This window comes from Phocoena sinus, chromosome 2, assembly GCF_008692025.1.
Source record: "Phocoena sinus isolate mPhoSin1 chromosome 2, mPhoSin1.pri, whole genome shotgun sequence".
NCBI classification, from domain to species: domain Eukaryota; kingdom Metazoa; phylum Chordata; class Mammalia; order Artiodactyla; family Phocoenidae; genus Phocoena; species Phocoena sinus.
In genome coordinates, this window is record NC_045764.1 from 19,703,162 (window position 1) to 19,726,089 (window position 22,928).

The 22,928-nt window shown below is 43.4% G+C and overlaps 1 protein-coding gene across 1 annotated transcript in view; it reads right to left on the bottom strand.

The window, feature by feature from the left end:
* CAMK1D (calcium/calmodulin dependent protein kinase ID) overlaps positions 1-22,928 on the bottom strand; it is a 424,335-nt gene that overhangs the window by 249,688 nt on the left and 151,719 nt on the right. The window contains exon 2 of the mRNA XM_032621492.1: positions 1,630-1,761. Within this exon, the coding sequence (XP_032477383.1) occupies positions 1,630-1,761 (132 nt within the window). The remainder of the gene's footprint in view (positions 1-1,629; positions 1,762-22,928) is intronic.

A 22,928-nucleotide genomic window follows, 5' to 3' on the forward strand; every position in this document is an offset into this window, starting at 1 on the left:
TATAAGAAATATATATTTGGTCACTGAGATGACCAAAAAATATTTCTCATATATATATTTGGTCTTGTCCACAGTTCCTGACTCACGGCTCCCAAAAAGCTTTGGAGCTTCCTAAGTGTTGAGAGAGACAGAAGTTTCTTTGTTATGTGAATGAGGTGACTTTTAGAAGCACCTAAGGATGGGGGCTGGTTGCCAGGAGAACCAACCACGTGACTAGAGGGTTGAGACTTTCAGTTCCATCCCCCTGCTTTCTGGGGAGGGGAGAAGGGCTGGAGGTTGAACCAATCACCAATGACCAATGATCTTTATCAATCACAACTATATAATGAAGCCTCCATAAAAAGCCCAAAGGACAAGTTTTTGTCCCTTTTTGCAGAGCTTCCACATTGGAGAACCAGAACGCTTCTGCATGCCACCATGCTGCCCCGCACTCCAAGAGGACAGAAGCTCCCTTGTTCGGGACCCTGCCCTGCGTATCTCTTCCATCTAGCTGTTGGTTCGCATCCTTTAATATCCTTTCAGAATAATTTGGTAATCTAGTGAGTAAACGGGTTTTCCTGAGTTCTGTGAGCCATTCTAGCAAATTGATCGAACTCCAGGAGAGGGCCCTGGGAACCTCTGACTTATAACCAGTTGGTCAGAAGTACAGGTAACAACCCAAGCTTGAGACTGGAGCCTGAAGTGGGGAGCGGTCTCATGGGACTGAGCCCTTCACCTGTGGGATCTGATTCTGTCTCCGGGTAGACAGTGTCAGGACTGAGTTGAACTCTCGGACACCCTGCTGGCAACGAAGAATTGTTTGTTGATGTGGGAAAACCCTGAGCCACACACCTTGGAATTGGGTCCAGGAACCCCATCCAGGTTCTATTACACGGGGAACAAAATCAAACTCAGTGAAGAGGTAAAGCAGGTAACCAGTGAGCTCTGGCACTTTCTGGGTGCCAGGTGTGTGGCAGAGAGCAGGAGACCCACCAAAGACTGGAAATCACACTGGTGGGGCGGGGGAGGGGGGTTACCTCCCTGGCTGTGCCACATCTGAGCTGCAAGGCGATGGACAAGTGACTTCCATTTCTGAGCTTCGCCTCCTTCTTATAAAATAAAGCAACAACAACAAGAAAACAGTAATAGTAACTGGGGGCAGTGGCAGTGGCAGCTACCCTTTCACTGAGCACTTACTATGCAGCAGGTGCTGAACAAACACTTGCTAAGCGCCATCTCACTTAATCCTGAGGACACCTGGGAGGACACTGTTAACTCCAGCTTATGGAGGAGGCTCAGAGCTCAGGAACCAGCCCAAGGTCACCCAGCTGCAGGGAGCGGCAGGGTCTCGGTTCAAAACCGAGTCCATCTGACTGCCATGTTCTTTGGAAGGAATAACAACCTAAATGACTGGCACAGACATTAGGAAATGCTATATAATGTGGAAAGTGCTCTGGACGCCCTGCACAAAAGGCAGTCAGGGTTAACAAGCCCACCCTTCACTGCGGGCCAGCATCCTGGTCACCTTCTCCGACCACTGGGCAGCCAGCTCCCGGCAGCCTCCTCCCTCCTGTGGGCCAGAGGCCTGATCATCCCGGAGCATCATCCACTGGGCGGTGGGGGGAGGAGGCCGTCCCTCCTGGCACTTACTTTCTCAGGACCGCAATCTCATTCTCTATGCTGCTTTCTTTGCCCTTCAGTGCCTTCTTGGGGATACATTTCACCGCAAAGAGTTTTCCAGTTGCCTTCTCTTCAGCTAAGACCACTTCGGAAAATGCCCCGCTGTGAACAAAGAGGGAGAAAAAGAAGCGGCTTAGATTCAGGAGATCTGGGCATTCCCGACAGCTCCTCTGATCCCACTACCAAAATCTGAGTAATAACAAGAAGAACAATTCCCGGCATCACTGTGACTTTTTAACCAGCCACACTCCCAACCAAACTTCTTTATGCAGAGGGTAGACAAAGGCAAGTGTGACCTCTTGCAAAGGGACACAGGAATGCCCACGTGGGTGTGGGCACCTGCCATCCTGCACAACAACCAAGCAGCAGTCACTTGGTAGCAACAGAAAAGCTCCAGAAAGGTTCCTGCGGGAAAGATCAGGTCCATCTGAAGCTGTCAGCACTCACACCCCCAAGCAGACGAGAGGATAACACTGAAATGTCTAGATTCCTCCCAGGCCCTTTCATTCCCAAGAAAATTTCAGAGCACTTGGCAAAGCCGTAATTAATTCTCACAGATAGGTAAGGGTGTAATTAACATGTGCGACGCACGGTACCCACACAGGTTAATTAATTTTTAGGGCCATGCAGGGCTGCAGTGAGCAGGTTGTTTCATTTTTCAACCAAACAGATAAAAAGAAACATGATGCCCTGAGTGGGGAGAACTTCCTGCCTGAAAACAGAAATCTAACTCTGTGAGGCCACATCACCAAACTGAAAATGTAACCAGAACATTTGGGGCCAGAGATTACATTTCTTCAGAGAGGTGGTCCGCGAGCCCCAGACGCTGCATTGTCCCCGCACCTGACACCTTGTCTATTTCCAGCAGACAATGCCTGGATGCTGCTCTTGTACTGGGGTACAACTTCCCTAACTACTCGAACAAAAACAGACACCTCCATTGCCCGCTGCAGACCTCTGTAACCTGGGCTTTGTGCACGCAGGCCACGGAAAACCACCGAGTCATTCTCTATCCCTACACTTTCAGGAGTGACTCATTTCCTCTGAGACACACCAAACATGGTTTCTAAACAGTTATGACTAGAGACAAACTCTCCTACATCAAAAGAAACCACTAGAAGGACGAATGTCATCCCAATATGGGTCCCTCGGGGCTTCTGTTCTTCAGCCAACATCAAAGAGATGCCTAAGCAGTGGAGGAATGGATAAAGAAGATGTGGTACGTCTATACAATGGAATATTACTCAGCCATAAAAAATACTGTCAATTGCAGAAATATGGGAAGACCTAGCGACTACCATACTGAGTGAAGTAAGTCAGACAGAAAAAGACAAATATCATATGATATCACTTATATGTGGAATCCTAAAAAAACAGTACAAATGAACGTATTTACAAAACAGAGAGACACAGATGTAGAAAACAAACTTATGCTTACCAAGGGGGAAAAGGGGGGGTGGGATAAATTGGGAGCTTGGGATTGACATACACACAGTACTCTATATAAAACAGACAATAAGAACTACGGTTGGGGGCTTCCCTGGTGGCACAGTGGTTGAGAGTCTGCCTGCTAATGCAGGGGACACAGGTTCGAGCCCTGGTCTGGGAAGATCCCACATGCCGCGGAGCAGCTAGGCCCGTGAGCCACAACTACTGAGCCTGCGCGTCTGGACCCTGTGCTCCGCAACAAGAGAGGCCGCGACAGTGAGAGGCCCGCACACCGCGATGAAGAACGGCCCCCCCCTTGCCACAACTAGAGAAGGTCCTCGCACAGACATGGAGACCCAACACAGCCAAAAATAAGTAAATAAATTTAAAAAAAAAAAAAGAACTATGGTTGGCACAGGGAACTCTACTCAATACTCTGTAATGACCTATATGGGAACAGAATCTAAAAAAGAGTGGGGAGATTGGTTTAAGATGGCAGAGTAGAAGGACGTGCTCTCACTCCCTGTTGCAAGAACACCCGAACTAACTGGTGAACAATCATCGACAGGAGGACACTGGAACTCACCAAAAAAAGATACCCCACATCCAAAGACAAAGGAGAAGCCACTATGAGATGGTAGGAGGGGCGCAATCACAATAAAATCAAATCCCATAACTGCTGGGTGGGTGACTCAAAGACTGGAGCACACTTGTACCACAGAAGTCCACCCACTGGAGTAAAGGTTCTGAGCCCCATGTCAGGCTTCCCAATTTGAGGGTCCGGCAACAGGAGGAATTCCCAGAGAATCAGACTTCGAAAGTTAGCAGGATTTGATTGCAGGACTTCGACAGGACTGGGGGAAACAGAGACTCCACTCTTGGAGGGCACACACAAAGTAGTGTGTGCGCATCAGGACCCACGGGAAAGGAGCAGTGACCCCATAGGAGACTGAACCAGACCTACCTGCTAGTGTTGGAGGGTCTCCGACAGAGGTGGGGGGGTGGCTGTGGCTCACCATGAGGACAAGGACACTCGCAGCAGAAGTTCTGGGAAGTACTCCTTGGTGTGAGCCCTCCCAGAGTCCGCTATTAGCCCCACCAAAGAGCCCAGGGAGGCTCCAGTGTTGGGTCGCCTCAGGCCAAACAACCAACAGGGAGGGAACCCAGCCCCACCCATCAGCAAACAAGTGGATTAAAGTTTTACTGAGCTCTGCCCACCAGAGCAAAAGTCAGCTCTACCCACCACCAGTCCCTCCCATGAGGAAACTTGCAAAAGCCTCTTAGATAGCCTCTCGTCCACCAGAGGGCAGACAGCAGAAACAAGAAATACAATCCTGCAGCCTGTGGAACAAAAACCACATTCATAGAGAGACAAGACAAGATGAAAAGGCAGAGGGCTATGTACCAGATGAAGTAACAAGATAAAACCCCAGAAAAACAACTAAATGAAGTAGAGATAGGGAACCTTCTAGAAAAAGAATTCAGAATAATAATAGTGAAGATGATCCAGGATCTCAGAAAAACAATGGAGGCAAAGATCGAGAAGATGCAAGAAATGTTTAACAAAGACCTAGAAGAATTAAAGAACAAAAAAACAGAGATGAACAACACAATAACTGAAATGAAAAATATACCAGAAGGAATCAATAGCAGAATAACTGAGGCAGAAGAACGGATAAGTGACCTGGAAGACAGAATGGTGGAATTCACTGCCATGGAACAGAATAAAGAATGAAAAGAAACGAAGACAGCCTAAGAGACCTCTGGGACAACATTAAATGCAACAACATTCGCATTATAGGGGTCCCAGAAGGAGAAGAGAGAGAGAAAGAACCTGAGAAAATATTTGAAGAGATTATAGTCGAAAACTTCCCTAACATGGGAAAGGAAATAGCCACCCAAGTCCAGGAAGTGCAGAGAGTCCCATACAGGATAAACCCAAGGAGAAAACACACAGAGACACACAGTAATCAAATTGGCAAAAATTAAAGACAGAGAAAAATTACTGAAAGCAGCAAGGGAAAAATGACAAATGACATACAAGGGAACTCCATAAGGTTAACAGCTGATTTCTCAGCAGAAACTCTACAAGCCAGAAGGGAGTGGCATGATATACTTAAAGTGATGAAAGGGAAGAACCTACAACCAAGATTACTCTACTCAGCAAGGATCTCATTCAGATTTGATGGAGAAATTAAAACCTTTACAGACAAGCAAAAGCTAAGAGAATTCAGCACCACCAAACCAGCTCTACAACAAATGCTAAAGGAACTTCTCTAAGTGGGAAACACAAGAGAAGAAAAGGACCTACAAAAACAAACCCAAAACAATTAGGAAAATGGTCATAGGAACATACGTATCTATAATTACCTTAAACGTGAACGGATTAAATGCTCCAACTAAAAGACACAGGCTTGCTGAATGGATACAAAAACAAGACCCATATATATGCTGTCTACAAGAGACCCACTTCAGACCTAGGGACACATTCAGACTGAAAATGAGGGGATGGAAAAAGACAGTCCATGCAAATGGAAATCTAAAGAAAGCTGGAGTAGCAACACTCATATCAGATAAAATAGACTTTAAAATAAAGAACGTTACAAGAGACAAAGAAGGACACTATATAATGATCAAGGGATCAATCCAAGAAGAAGATAAACCAATTATAAATATATATGCACCCAACATAGGAGCACCTCAATACATAAGGCAACTGCTAACAGCTATAAAAGAGGAAATCGATAGTAACACAATAATAGTGGGGGACTTCAACACCTCACTTACACCAATGGACAGATCATCCAAACAGAAAAGTAATAAGGAAACACAAGCTTTAAATAACACAGTAGACCAGATAGATTTAATTGATATTTATAGGACATTCCATCCAAAAACTGCAGATTACACTTTCTTCTCAAGTGCACACAGAACATTCTGCAGGATAGATCACATCTTGGGTCACAATTCAAGTCTCAGTAAATTTAAGAAAATTGAAATCATATCATGCATCTTTTCTGACCACAATGCTATGAGATTAGAAATGAATTACAGTGAAAAAACACCGAAAAAAAACCACAAACACATGGAGGCTAAACAATACGTTACTAAATGACCAAGAGATCAGTGAAGAAATCAAAAAATACGTGAGACAAATGATAATGAAAAACACAATGATCCAAAACCTATGGGATGCAGCAAAAGCAGTTCTAAGAGGGAAGTTTATAGCAATACAAACCTACCTCAAGAAACAAGAAAAATCTCAAATAAACAATCTGACCTTACACCAGAAGGAACTAGAGAAAGAAGAACAAACAAAACCCAAAGTTAGCAGAAGGAAAGAAATCATAAATATCAGAGCAGAAATAAATGAAATAGAAACAAAGAAAACAATAGCAAAAATCAATAAACTAAAAGCTGGTTCTTTGAGAAGATAAACAAAACTGATAAACCATTAGCCAGACTCAACAAGAAAAAGAGGGAGAGGACTCAAATCAATAAAATTAGAAATGAAAAAGGAGAACTTACAACAGACACTGCAGAAATACAAAGCATCCTAAGAGACTACTACAAGCAGCTCTATGCAATAAAATGGACAACCTGGAAGAAATGGAAAAGTTCTTAGAAAGGTATAACCTTCCAAGACTGAACCAGGAAGAAATAGAAAATATGAACAGAACAATCACAAGTAATGAAATTGAAACTGTGATTAAAAATCTTCCAACAAACAAAAGTCCAGGACCAGATGGCTTCACAGGTGAATTCTATCAGACATTTAGAGAAGAGCTAACACCCATCCTTCTCAAACTCTTCCAAAAAATTGCAGAGGAAGGATCACTCCCAAATTCATTCTACGAGGCCACCATCACCCTAATACCAAAACCAGACAAAGATACTACAAAAAAAGAAAATTACAGACCAATATCACCGATGAATATAGATGCAAAAATTCTCAACAAAATACTAGCAAACCAAATCCAACAGCGCATTAAAGGGATCATACACCATGATCAAGTGGGATTTATCCCAAGGATGCAAGGATTCTTCAATATATACAAATCAATCAATGTGATACACCATATTAACAAGTTGAAGAATAAAAACCATATGATCATCTCAACAGATGCAGAAAAAAGATTTTGACAAAATTCAACACCCGTTATGATAAAACCTCTACAGAAAGTGGGCATAGAGGGAACCTACCTCAACATAATAAAGTCCGTATACGACAAACCCACAGCAAACATTATTCTCAATGGTGAAAAACTGAAAGTATTTCCTTTAAGATCAGGAACAAGACAAGGACGTCCACTCTCACCAATATTATTCAACATAGTTTTGGAAGTCCTAGCCATGGTAATCAGAGAAGAAAAAGAAATAAAATGAATACAAATTGGAAAAGAAGAAGTAAAACTGTCACTGTTTGCAGATGACATGATACTATACATAGAGAATCCTAAAGATGCCACCAGAAAACTACTAGAGCTAATCAATGAATTGGGTAAAGTTGCAGGATACAAAATTAATGCACAGAAATTTCTTGTATTCCTACACACTAGTGATGACAAATCTGAAAGAGAAATTAAGGAACACTCCCATTTACCACTGTAACAAAAAGAATAAAATACCTAGGAATAACCTACCTAAGGAGACAAAGACCTGTATGCAGAAAACTCTAAGACGCTGATGAAAGAAATTAAAGATGATACCAAGAGATGCAAAGATATACCATGTTCTTGGATTGGAAGAATCAATATTGTGAAAATGACTATACTACCCAAAGCAATCTACAGATTCAATGCAATCCCTATCAAATTACCAATGGCATTTTTTACAGAACTAGAACAAAAAATCTTAAAATTTGTATGGAGACACAAAAGACCCCAAATAGCCAAAGCAGTCTTTAGGGAAAAAAATGGAGCTGGAGGAATCAGACTCCCTGACTTCAGACTATACTACAAAGCTACAGTAATCAAGACAATATGGTACTGGCACAAAACCAGAAATATAGATCAATGGAACAGGATAGAAGCCCAGAGATAAACCTACGCACCTATGGTCAATAGATCTATGACAGAGGAGGCAAGGATATACGATGGAGAAAAGACAGCCTCTTCAATAAGCAGTACTGGGAAAACTGGACAGCTACATGTAAAAGAATTAAATTACAACACTCCATAGCACCATATACAAAAATATACTCAAATGGATTCGAGACCTAAATGTAAGACCTGACACTATAAAACTCTCAGAGGAAAACATAGGAAGAACACTCTTTGACATAAATCACAGCAAGATCTTTTTTGATCCACGTCCTAGAGCAACGGAAATAAAAACAAACGAAACAAATGGGACCTAATGAAATTGAAAAGCTTTTGCACAGCAAAGGAAGCTACAAACAAGATGAAAAGACAACCCTCAGAATGGGAGATAATATTTTCAAACAAATCAACAGACCAACGATTAATCTACAAAATATATAAACAGCCCATGCAGCTCAATATTAGAAAAACAAACAACCCAATGCAAAAATGGGCAGAAGACCTAAATAGACATTTTTCCTAAGAAGACATACAGATGGCCAAGAAGCACATGAAAGGCTGCTCAACATCACTAGTTATTAGAGAAATGCAAATCAAAACTACAGTGTGGTATCACCTCACACCTGTTAGAATGGGCATCATCAGAAAATCTACAAACAACAAATGCTGGACAGGGTGTGGCAAAAAGGGAACCCTCTTGCACTGTTGGTGGGAATGTAAATTGATACAGCCACTATGGTGAACAGTATGGAGGTTCCTTAAAAAACTAAAAATAGAATTACCATATGACCCAGCAATCCCACTACTGGGCATATACCCTGAGAAAACCATAATTCAAAAAGACACATGCACCCCAATGTTCACTGCAGCACTATTTACAATAGCCAGGTCATGGAAGCAACCTAAATGCCCATTGACAGATGCATGGATAAAGAAGATGTGGTACATATATACAGTGGAATATTACTGAGCCATAAAAAGGAACGAAATTGGGTCATTTGTAGAGATGTGGATGGATCTAGAGACTGTCATACAGAGTGAAGTTAGTGAGAAAGAGAAAAACAAGTATCAGATATTAATGCACATATGTGGAACCTAGAAAAATGGTACAGGTGAACCGGTTTGCAGGACAGAAATTGAGACCCAGATGTAGAGAACAAACGTATGGACACCAAGGGGGGGAAAGCGGCGGGGTGGTGGTGGTGGTGGTGTGATGAATTGGGAGATTGGGATTGACATGTATACAGTGATGGGTATAAAATGGATGACTAATAAGAACCTGCTGTATAAAAAAATAAATTAAATAAAATTCAAACAAATAAATAAAATAAAGAGTGGATATATGTATAACTGATTCACTTTGCTGTACAGCAGAAACACAACATTGTAAATCAACTAGACTCCAATAAAAATTAATTTAAAAAAAAAGAGAGATGCCTATGCAAGAACGGGCTTTTCTCTCCCCCTCTTGTGCCATCTGACAGGGATAGGCATCTGTCCTGGACCAAAGGAAGACGAATATATATATTTTAAATCCTTTCCAGTGAGAGGAATGCACTCCACTTAGTGCAATTAACTGTGAGTCTTTGGGGCAAGTGTTCCTCCTGAACCCTAACTCTGGAGAGACGAGTCTGTCTATCTTCAAGGTCTGTATCTAATTATAGAAACCGGAGGGGCAGAAGGTAGGCATTCAACGAAAGGACCAAGTGGAATATGTCAGAACAAAGATCCTCTGCTCACAAGCATTGGCCAAGTTGGAGTCTCCCACCACATGCCTCACATTTGACTCAGCCAGAACAGCAATTATGAACTAGAAATACATAAAACCCAGGACAGATTTATCACAGAGTGATATACGGCATCAGACATTCCCAGTGGCATTTGGTCACTGCCAATGGCTTTCGCCCAAAAAAGCCAATTCATAACAACTTGAGGGAATCCCCAGCCAGGAGCTTCCCCTCTCCCTCACACCTGTCTCGGGGATGGATTGAGGCGGATTCTTCTCCCAGTGAGGGTTCTTAGATGGAAGGAACATGGACGGCTATGGACCTGCTCCCTTTCGCTGTCCTCCAGGAAGTGGAACAAGATCCACGTTAGAGACAAGAAAAAATCAGTGAGGAAAGACCAGGATTCTAGCACCACGGGTGATTTTTTTTTTTTTTTTTTTTTTTACTGAAGTATAGTTAATTTACAAGGTTGTGTTAGTTTCAGGTGTACAGCAAAGTGATTCAATTATATGTATATATATTCTTCTTCAAATTCTTTTCCATTATAGGTTATTACAAGGTATTGAGTATAGTTCCCTGTGCTATACAGTAGGTCCTCATTGTTTATCTATTTTATACATAGTAGTGTATATCTGTTAATCCCAAACTCCTAATTTATCCCTCTTCCCTCCTCCCCCTTGGCAACCACAAGTCTGTTCTCTATGTCTATGAGTCTGTTTCTGTTTCATAGATAAGTTCATTTGTATCGTATTTTAGATTCCACATATAAGTGATATCACATGGTATTTGTTTTACTCTGTCTGGCTTACTTCACTTAGTATGATAATCTCTAGGTCCATCTGTGTTGCTGCAAATGGCAGTGTTTCATTCTTTTTTATGGCTGAGTAATATTCCATTGTATATATGTACCATATCTTCTTTATCCATCCATCTGTCCATGGACCTTTAGGTTGCTTCCATGTCTTGGCTATTGTAAATAGTGCTGCTATGAACATTAGGGTAGCACCAAAGGTGATTTTATGCCATGGATTCCATGCATTCATTTCCAGTTGCCCCATTTGTCTCTTGGGTCCCTGATGCTGATGACACTGCAGCAGTTTCTCTCCTGAGTCTGTCAGATTTACTGCGTCCATTTTCCAAAAGGTGTAGAAGCCCCTTAGCAGCCAGAACTTGAGCTAAGAACTGCAGGCAGACCTCTCCCCCTTGGCTGTCCCCTTGCCCTCTCTGTGTTCCCCTGAGCTCCTTCCTCTTCAGACTCTGTAAAAATAGTAACAGACTTTGGCCAATGCAGAGGAGGTGTTCTGCTGAGCTGTCGGGCACACATGAGAGAAGTGCTTCCTTGCTCTGCAGATCAATCCCTCCCAGAAACAGAGTGAGAAGTGCGGTTTCTCGTGAATCAACCCCTTGGCCCATGACAATGGGGAGGGGGCTGGAGGTCTCCATCAGAGCCAGTGCTGGTGGGTGGCTGCGGGCAGCTGAGGCCAAGGTGACACATGGTGTTCTTGGGTCGAAGGCTTCTCTGCCTTTGTCCCTGATGTTGGGAGGGAGGGATGAACTGTCTGTGACCCCACAGCGAGGGCAGGACAAGAGGACACAGACACGCAAAGGGCCTCGTGAGCTAAGCAGCTGGGACTTGACAACGAACAAGGACCCTTGTGACTCCACGGTTACTAAGTAGAGTCACAAAGCCAAGGATATATTCCCATCCTACCAGAATGAAACTCAGCCTACAGTTCCACTTTTGTGTATACACCCCAAAGAATCAAAAGCTGGGACTCAAACAGTATTATATATTATATATATAATTATATATTATATTATATATATATATATAATATATTATATATTATATAGCAGCATTATTCACAATAGCCAAAAGGTAGAAACAGCCCAAATATCCATTGATGGATAAAAGGATAAACGAACTGTGGTAGAAACATACAATGAAATATTATTCAGCCATAAAAAGGAATGGAATTCTGACACAGGCTACGACATGGATGAACCCTGAAGACATTATGCTCGGGGAAACAGGCCAGAATCAAGAGGACAAATCCTGTACGATTCCACTTATACAAAGTACCTAAAATAGTCAAATTCATTGAGACAGACAGTAGTATGGCGGGTGTCAGGGGATGGGAGAGGAGGGAATGGGGAGTTATGGGGACAGAGTTTCCATTTGGGAAGATGAAAAAGTTCTTCGGAAGATGAATAATGGCCATGGTTATACAACAGTGTGAATGTACTTAATGCCCCTGAATTGTATGCTTAAAAATGGTTACATTGGAAACATATGATTAAGCTTTTTCACTCATTACCTCCCTAAAGGAGAAAGAAGTTATATGAATAACTGGAGGTGCCGGATGCTGTGTACCACTTGACATTTACAAAGTGCTTTGGCCCCTATCAACAAATCCAATTCGTACAGCAACCCCAGAAGTTACTGTCCCCTGTGTTTTACAGATGAAGATACTGAGGCTCTGGTAGTAAGGGTCAGAAAAGAAAACGTATGCTTCCTAACCCTTCCCAGGTCCTTTTCAAGACACTCTGCTGGGCTGCTAGCAGGCGGTCTTCCCCACAAGCGTGGCAGGTGACAGCAAGGGAGGGTCAGACGCTGCCTTTGGGTGAGCTGTCCTCCCGCTCTGCACCGATAGTGCAAATCCACCTCCCTTCCTCTTTGAGCCAAACAATGTGTGCATTTACCTCGGCTTTAAGCTTTCCAAAGACAGAGGTCTCTAGTCTTCTTAGGGGGATATAAGATTAGCATAAACTGTTATTGTTCCCACAATAAACAAATCACTGGAAGATACTTTCCCTGTTCTAAGGCAGCTAAATAAACATCAGAAGCAGAAACTCAAAAATGGAGAGCTAGGGCACTTTCAATGTAATTACACAACAAAGTGATGTGTGTGTCTGCGTGTGTGAGGTGGGAATGGGGTAGCGGGGAGGGAGAGAGAGGGGGCTGGTAATAGGAGGGAAGACAGCAAGAAAAATTATCTGGGAGCCAGAAAGCCTCCAGACAACCCAAGGAAATAAACCCCTAAGAACACAAGCAAGGACAGAGAGTTACCACGTTATAAAATACAAGGAGGTCAAAGCACTTCGCACTCCCTGAGCTGAAAATTACAAGCTTTGGGCATTTAAACCTGAGCAGTAGAGCCTTCCAGCCAGACTGAGCCACACTTGCATCTTTTTTTTTGTGGTACGCGGGCCTCTCACTGTTGTGGCCTCTCCCGTTGCGGAGCACAGGCTCCGGACGCGCAGGCTCAGCGGCCGTGGCTCACGGGCCCAGCCGCTCCGCGGCATGTGGGATCTTCCCGGACCGGGGCACGAACCCGTGTCCCCTACATTGGCAGGCGGACTCTCAGCCACTGCGCCACCAGGGAAGCCCCGCACTTGCATCTTGAAACGCAGTCTGTGCAGTGGCCGCTCCTGCCTGGCATCCCCCCCCCATCCCCCCTCCATAATCTGACTTCTCCCCTTGTCATCCCTCGACTGGAACCAGGAGGGCTGAGCCCCTGGGAAGGGGAGGGCGGTCTCCCAAATGCTAAATGCAGTGCCTTCTTCTCGCTGCTCATCCTGTTGGTCTCTTGTGTGACCTCTGATGGTCTCGGCCTCCTTCCTAAAACTCCCTTCTTCTTGGTTCTACAGCAGCTCTCTCCTTCCACCTTTACATCCAGCTTCTCTCCATTGCGGCCTCCTCCTCTGCTTCCAATCAAACATCAGCGAGCTCCGAGGTTGCATCCTCAGCCCTGCCTTCGTCCTATTCTACACCCAACCCCGGGAAATCTGGTGTTTGCTGTTTCCACACCACCTATCTCCTCATGGCCCCCTAACCTTGGTCTAAATTTGAACATCTCTCATCTCATCTCCTGTGCAAATCTCATCTTTCCAGCTGCCCGCTTGGGTTCTCCAGCTGAAACCCCCGAGCAGCCTCTCAAGAGCACCATAACCAAAGCAAAAAACAGTATCTTCATCCCCAAACTTCTCTCTCCTATATAGTCTCTTCTCTATAGATTCAGGAACCCAGCCTAGAACTCTATGTCATCCCTCTCTCATTTCCATCAACAAGTATATCCAGCTTTCCGCTAAAATGATTCTCAGATGCCTGTCTGTTGGTCCATCCCTACACCACTGCTCTGGTTCGCGTTCCTTTATTCACTCAGGACTGCTCCCAGCACTCTCTCCTGGACCCCTCTGCCCCCAGCAAGCCTACCTTCCACCATTATCTTCTACCTGCTCCTGGAATTACTTTTCCAAAGCAAAGATCTGACTATGTGGCTACCCTACCTAAAACACTGAGGTTTTATGTCTACACAGGATAAAGTTTAAACTTCGTTGCAAGTTTCCACGGCATTCAAAGCTCTCCCCAACCTGACCCCAATCTGAAGGCTCATCTACCACCAAGCCATCCTCCCCAACACAAACTCGCCCCACCATGCACACACACATCACCTCCACCCAGCCACAAAGGTCAGCTGGCGTTTCCCAAATACACCCATGCCCTTTCACACCACTGGCCTGGGTTCAATTCCCCCCACCTCCCCCTTTCCTTGAATGCCGTTCCTTTTTCTTTCTGCTTGGCACAATTCCATTATAAATGGAAGTATATTCCGTTATAAATGTTGAAGGGCCTAGCTGATATATTATATATCCTAACCTTTGAAGGCTTTCTCAATTGTCTTCCACCAGACAGAATGAGGGTCACACACTTGGCTTACACCATCATTGCCCTACTTACACATGCCATGGTGGTCTTTCGTGTGCTTGCCTGATGCGAGCAGAAGTCCTAAGTCATTCTCTTCTGTGTCTGTATTCCTAACAATATTGGCACCAACTGACGTCCAAGGCAGTTTGATCACCATTATCTGGGGCTCTCCTTGGATTCCTCCCTGTGCTATAGATCCACAAAGTAAATGATGTACGCCAATGACCTTCCACTCAGTGTAGAGGAAAAAATACTGTCCCTTTCCTCCTTTATAATGCATTCTTCTAAATTTCTATGCAGGCCTATGCAGAAAGATCCTCAAAGGTGTCTCCTGAAGCGTAAAAATTCTTAGAGTCTTTCCAGATATACTTTAAACTGTACACTATGTACCTTAATGCTTAAGTCATATTTTACAGTTGGATAATGCTGACGTCACTATTTGCGAATCTATGGTATGATACTTCTCCCCCTTATCCTGGTTATAGAAGTAAAATTTGGTAGGAACAATGAGAAAGCAGATTTTTAGATAAAGGACTCTAGGAAATGCATAATCGTGGGAGAAGTAAAAATTCCAGTGACTCGAAAATTGTATTGTTTCACGTTGTGACAAGATATTTCTTTGATATTTAAAGAAAACTCTTCTATTTTTTAGAAACACACCAAGTTTCCATCTAAATTAAACCTCTTTGATGAATTCCTAAAAAGGTCAAAGTAAAAATTCTTGAAATGCTAAATATTTTCATCGCCTGAAGATAAGCTGTACAAATTACAAAAGCTGAATCCTTCCCCCTTTTCGTCCACATTTCAGAGCAAATCACATCCTCATCTGGAGGCACCTTGCTCTGATTGTAAGCCAGGAACCCAGGAGAAAATAAACCATCTTTTGAGAGCTGAATTTCCAAGACTCGAGGAAAATGTCACATTTTCTATATTCACTAAAGGATTCTAAGCAACTACTTTTGCTTCTCACTTCATAAATGATGGCTCTGAAAAAGGGCTGCTTAGTTTTTTGCGTTATCTAGTCAGTTGTAAGAATGGAACCCTGGCGAAGTAATGAACTATCCACGCTGTAGACTATCTGTGCTATGAAGCCCAGCTGAGGACCGGCACCCAACCCTCCATGAATGAAATGATCCTTACTCTCAACTTACCAGCGGAAGGGCAAGCAAAGAAGTGGGTGGGGCTCTGGAAATTCCTTATATTTCTGAGCTCCCTGGAAAAGCAGCACAAAATCCATGCGTGTTGAGGATGCCTTGGCTTCAAACAGACATTTAAGGGTTTTGTGAACCACAACTAGAAATTTACCTTCCAGTTGTTAAAGAAAATTCCTAGAGCACTTTACCTCCAGATCCGCTGCTATATACTGTGGGCAGAACTCAGAGCTAAGCCACTCCCACAGATAACGCTAGATAACACAACTACTCACTACCACTTATGATCATAAAAAGTAAAAACAAGAATCTACAGGGAGGAGGGATAAATTAGGAGTAAAGGATAACAGATATACACCACTATATATGAAGTAGATAAACAAGGATTTACTGTAGAGCACAGGGAACTGTAGTCAATACCTTGTAATAATCTATAATGGAAAACCTCTAATGAAGTAATACGTACATATGTACAACTAAATCACTTTGCTGTACACCTGAAACTAACACAATATCGTAAATCAACTATACTTCAATTTTTTTTTTTTTAAAGAAAGGATCTCTGGATTCTGCTTTCCCTATTTCTATGATCTACAACCTGAAGTTGCTAAGAACAAACATCAGTTAGTATCGAAGAAGAGTAGCTGATGTGCCGGCTCCCGTAAGTGCACATAATTTTAAAATAAACTCTTCTGTCAAACGAGAGCACTTTAATCACAAAATCTACAAACACTGAGTCTCTGACCGACCACCTGCTGTGACTTGCACATTTTTGGTGCTCCCCAAATGTCCGTCCAATTGAACTGGCAAAACCTCCGAAAGACGTCTCTGATTTTCAGGCAGAATCAGGAATTCCAGAGCTGTCTTTCTGACTCACGACAGTACACTAAAGCGGTCACTTGATAAAATTATATCCATCCCAAATTAGACCAAGACGTAATCAGATGGTGCTGAAATGATCTGCCCTATTACCTTAGAGTCAGCTATTATTGTTTCACTGCCTTTCCACGCTTTTGAATCATTCTACATACAAATCAGATTGGCTGCGTTATTATCTTTGTTAATAGCATCGCCTCTAGCCCATTGCCACTACTGCGACGTGCAACTGGACAGACAGACGTTATGCCAGGCTTTGGACCATAAATTAAAATGTTCTTTTCCACCAAGCCTACTATTTTCCCCAGTGTCAGGCCAGGACAATATTAAGGGCTGATGGGGGAAAAAAATGAAAACAACCTAAACAGCAGAAAATGAAATTGGTAATATTTGGCTTCAAACAATAAAGAAACTGACAGGTGCCTTTAAGACCTATTGTTCCAGAGCAGAATCAATTCTTAAAATAGGAAAACCTGTCTGCTCACCCCAAGAGGAGTCGTACTGACCCCAGAGAATCCAAATAGATAATAACAGTAATGGAGTCAGATGGTCTCAATGTCTAAACTCTCCAGCCAGAAATTCAGCAATTTTACAAGTGGCATTAACTCTTTCTGGTAGAATCTTCACTTAAATATCTTCATTAATTCATATACCACTCAAGACATTTTGTACTGATTCAGCCCACTGATCTGAAGAAAGCCATGCCCCATGTGAATAAAGCTCTGACTAGCAAGCAAAGCAAAAAGTCTCACTTCCTCCTTTTTTTTTTTTTTTTGCGGTACGCTACGCGGGCCTCTCACTGTCGTGGCCTCTCCCGTTGTGGGGCACAGGCTCCGGACGCGCAGGCTCAGCGGCCATGGCTCACGGGCCCAGCCGCTCCGTGGCATGTGGGATCTTCCCGGACCGGGGCATGAACCCATGTCCCCTGCATCGGCAGGCAGACTCTCAACCACTGTGCCACCAGGGAAGCCCCAAAAAGTGTCACTTCAAGAACAAATATGTTTGCATGAAAATTGGCATCCCACTTAGATATAGCGTCTATTATGTCAAGTGTGTCTTCTCAAACCCTCCACTTGACAATTACATAGTAAGTCATGTTAGTTCATGTAGATGCTTGAGCTAGAAATAATGCAAACTTTCTTTAAAAAAATGATGTATAACCCAAGCCCTTATTATATATATTTTTTCTTTCTTTTCTTTTCTTTTTTTGCGGTACGCGGGCCTCTCACTGCTGCGGCCTCTCCCGTTGCGGAGCACAGGCTCTGGACACGCAGGCTCAGCGGCCATGGCTCACAGGCCCAGCCGCTCCGCGGCAGGTGGGATCTTCCCGGACCGGGGCACGAAGCCGTGTCCCCTGCATCGGCAGGCGGACTCTCAACCACTGCGCCACCAGTGAAGCCCCCCAAGCCCTTATTAATTGCAACCCGTGTCTCACCAACCAGTTCAAATCAGAGACATCTTCTTAACTTTAGTAAATCATGCATAGGAATAGGGGGATTCCTACTAAAAGCAGCTATTCTTTTTCACCCAGAAATCCCCTCTTCAACTGGCAAATTCCGCAATGATTAGCCACCAGATTCTATAACAGCTTCAAGAACCATGATGAAATGTTCTTTAGCATTCACTCGACTAGCCTGATTATTGCCCGGATCAATTCTCACTCCAAGTATTACATCCCTGCCTCTAAAACCACTGGAGCAAGTGATGACAATGCTTGTCCCAGGGGAAGCTGCAAAACACCAGCACTGTCTTGCAGGTGACATGTTGGGTTTCTTACGGTTTTTCTGTGGCGGTAAATCTTTCCGCTAATTGCGTCATCGATCCAAATGAGGAAGAGAAATAAATTCCAAATGAATGCCTCCCGTCATATTTTAAAGAACATGCTTCATTTAACAGCACAACTTTTCCCCTTCACTTCTTTGCTGCGGTCCCATATTTTCTCTCTGCTCTTCTCCAGTCACTTGTGAAAGGTTGATCTGGAACCCTAGTGAGTCCGGCACTTTTTCTCAGCACATCATCCACAGGGAGTATTCATGGAAGCCTGGTTTTTGAAGGTGGTGGCATTACTTCCGGAATTACAGAGTGTCCTTGTAGCCTCAGCTAAAAGGCTAGCAACACTAAAAGGCACATAAGGCGTCCTTGTGGGGCATGTATGCATCTGTTGCAAGAATCCACTTTACTTGGATGACAGGCGTGATGACTTGGATGAAACTGGAACTCCCAGTATATTTTCCAGGTTCCTTTGTCAACCATGCAGACCTCCTAGACCTGCAGCCTTCACAGATCTCCTGTTTGACCAAGATTCTCCCTACAGGGGTGGCTCTTCAGAATGACCCTGCCCTTTCTCACTCCCACCCACCATGGTAGGGAAACCAGAACTAGTGGACTTGTGTCCCCTGATCCTGTGACTGCTACGAAGATCCAGCCTCCTGACACCAAATACACAGGCTTTGGAGAGGCCGGGGGACATCATCAGGTGGTGGGCAAAACCATAATTCCCAAAGCCGGGATGGACATTTATGGTTAATCCCAGCTGGCCATCCCTCACATGGCCATTTCTACTCACTGGGGCCCCCTGGTGGGCTCATATTTTTAAACCCTCTTTTAAACTTCTTTTAATTCTTGTTCAGGGCAGACGTAGCACTTGAAGGGAAATGCCTTTGCGCTCCATGCCAACCAAACTCACACATCAAGGTACTCATTCTTTCAAGCTCCCCCATTAAATAATACAGTCCTTATTGGTATAATAATTACTACGTTAAAGGGATATTTGGCTGTATCTACAGAAAGAAAATAGGAGGCTTATTATAATCTGGTTTAAAAAAAAAATCAATAAAAGCTTGAAGTAGCGAAACACTGGAAATATCCTAAATATCGTCACACCTCAGCGATATTGCGGGTTTAGTTTGAGACCACCAAACTAAAGCGAATATAGCAATAAAGCAAGTCATACGAATTCTTTGGTTTCCCAGCGCACGTAAAAGTTATGTTTACTCGGTACTGTAGTCTATTAAGTGTGCAATAGCATTATGTCTAAAAAAACAATGCATATACCTTGATTTTAAAATATTCGTTGCTAAAAAATGCTAACCATCATCTGAGCCTTCAGTGAGCTGTCATCTTTTGGCAACAGTGACATCAAAGATCACTGATCACCATCACAAACACATTCATAGTGAGAAACGTTTGAAATATTGTGAGCATTGCCAAAATGTGATACAGAGACACAGAGTAAGAAAATGCTGTTAGAAAAATGGCACCAACAGACTTGCTCAACTCAGCGTTGCAACAAACCTTCCACTTAGTAGAAAATGCAGTGAAGCACGATGAAGTGAAGGGAAACAGAATGAACTCTGCTTGTGTCCACCCACCAGGAGCTGATTAAGTAAACTGCAACCTAAAAATAGAATGGAGTACTAGGCAGTCATTTCAAATCATTAAGTAGACTTATGTGTGCTAATATGGAAGTATCCCCAAGATACACCGTTAAGTGAAAAAATAAAGGTGCAAATTGTCTGTGTTCCTGTTTGCATAACACATAGACACACGTGCACGCACATGCAATCTGAGAAGACAGACAAGAAGCAAGTAAAATTACTGCCTCCAGGGAGAGGCCCAAGAACGAGGCTGGTTGGGAGTCTTCTCCTTTTTTACCCATTTTACCGTATACCCAGTGCATGTACATGCACTGTTTTTCCATTAAAAGTTATTTAATGAAGCAGAGAAATTTTTGGAAAAGGACAGAGAATAACCAATAATCATCTATGCAAAATGACTAGCCAGCTAATTGAAGGCTTGTCCTAGCTATATACCCTATCGACAAAACGTCAGCTACAATCCCATCACAGAGCCAAGTTCACGCCTGTGCTGGATGGATAACCGTCCATCCAAATAGGGCTGGTGTGAACTGGTGACTCAGCCTCTCTACCCGGCTCACCATCAGCCTGGACACCTTCACCAATGCAGAAATTCAATAGCTTTTTGAAGAAAACCTCTTCTTCATAGAGATCATTCATACAGAACACTAGGGAACTCATTCTGGGGGAAGGGGGAATTGAAGTATGAGTGTGTTTCAACAGACACAAATGTCAGGGAAATGGAGGGAGGTCAAGAAAGGCAAGCAGACAAAGCAGAACAATGCGGCAGCTGATACACGTGAGGGGAGTGCGGCAAGAGGGTAATTTATGGGGCACAGCGCAATGGGAAGAACATGTGTGTGTGAGGGCGCGTATAAAGCTACAAGACACATCATTTCTATTCACAACACTGCAGCATCCTTCGATGGACAGAATAGTGTCCCCTAAAGATGTCCACGCCCTAACCCCTGGAACCTGTGAATATTAGCTTCATAGCAAAAGGGACTTTACATCTGTGATGAGGTGAAGGGACTTAAAACAGGGAGAGTACCGTGGATTACCCGGGTGACCCAGTGTAATCACAAGGGTCTTTATAAGAGGGAGGCAGGAGGGTCAGAATCAGAGAAGGACATGGGACTCCAGAAGCAGCGGTCAGTGATGCAAAAAGGGTCATGAGGCAGCGTCTAGAAGCTTGCAAGGGAAAGAACAGGTTTTCCCTGAGACGCTCCAGAAGGAACACAGCCATGCAACATCTTGATTTTAGCCCTGTGAGACCCACTTCAGAGCTTTTGACCAGAACTATAAGATAATAAATTTGTTTTGCTTTACGCCACTAAGTTTCTGGTACTCTGTTACAGCAGCAATGGGAAACTAATACAAATCTACGTTATTAGTATTTATCCCCAGTTTACAGATGAGGAAACTGAACTCAACGAGGTTCAGCAACTTGCCCAACTCTCAAAGCCAGGGACTGAAGGAGCCAGGATTCAAACCCAGATGTGAGGGGTGAATGGAACGCAGCCACTGGACAGGTAACTTAAAATCACACTGTGGACATCATAAAAGGCGATGGAAGACCGTCACTTCATGCAGTGGGCAGTCAGAAGGCATGAACAGATAGGGGAAATGAACATAGCTGATTAATATTCTCAATCCAATCCAATGTGTCACAGGTAATTCTTTGTGTCTTTTTACATCATTTTGAACAGAAACAGATAGGTGTCCTCCCGGTCACAGTGATATGATAAAACTTGGCCCTGCAGGAAATCCATTTACGGCAAACATTTCTCTATTTATAGCTGTGAATGATATAAAAACAATTTCTACCTTTTCACCAAGAAAATTCCCTTCTCTTGCTTTTAGCTTTAGTGATTGTTCCTAACTGGCTGCATCTCCCTACCTTAAGCAGATGACATGGTCTACACATCTTCCCGTCACTGAGCTGCACACGTTGGACAGATAAATACTCAAGGCTGGAGACAGAACCTGGCCAAGATGCAAGTTATTCTGTGCTTCCTTGTAGGTGCAAGGTTTCAGCCTAGAGAACAATTCCCTTCCCCAGAAAGATGGGTTATCGTGAAAAGAATGAAGCTTCTCTGACCTAGATAATCACCGCCACCATCATCTACGTTGCTTAGCCAAGCCTTATTAAAAGCTTACTTTAAAAACGATCTGACAACAGTGTTCTAATCCCACCAATAACCCTGCATGACAACATCATGCCCACTTGACAACTGGCAAAACGGAAGTTCCAGGAGGTTCAAATTTTGCTAATCAGTTAATCAACAGACATGGGAGAACTCTGCTTTGATGCCACTGTCATGCTTTTTCATTTTCAAAACTATGCCACCTCCTTGGGCGGAGTTAATTTCATAGTTCAGAAAGAGTAAGAAGAGTGGGTGGGTTGCAGAGGTCCTTCTTACTGTATTTCCCCCCAGGAAATTGTCCAAACTCTCACCCATACTGTGTCGATGACTATCTGGGTTCTGATGGGTAAATTCATTGAAACTTTCTTAACCTGCAAACCTGCAAATAGAAGCCCAGGAACTTTGGTTTCCATGTAAGTTTCTGACAATGTTTGTCCGTTTCAATCCCAAGGGCCGAGGCAGGACTGTTCTCTTCCTTGGCACTTCCAGGAACCCGCACTTCCAGGAACCCACACTCCCCATGAAAGGAGCGTGGGTGAATTTTTTAATTTGGACTTTCTGTTCGTGTCCCTAAGCTACTCCTCCGTGTTTTCAAATTAGGTCCCCTCCCTATTGCCTTTATATCTTAAAATTCTACGTACTAATTTTCATTCCTTTCAAAAGTATAAAATCTCGGTAGACTCAAGATTGACCTTGGCATGGTCCCACCTACTGATCCTTCTTTTTCTAAACTGCCCACACACCCGTTCTTCATCTCCTGATGAATGGAACCGACTTAATCTTCAAACGCAACTGACAGTTCTCCATTTCCTGAAGCATAATCACATTAACATT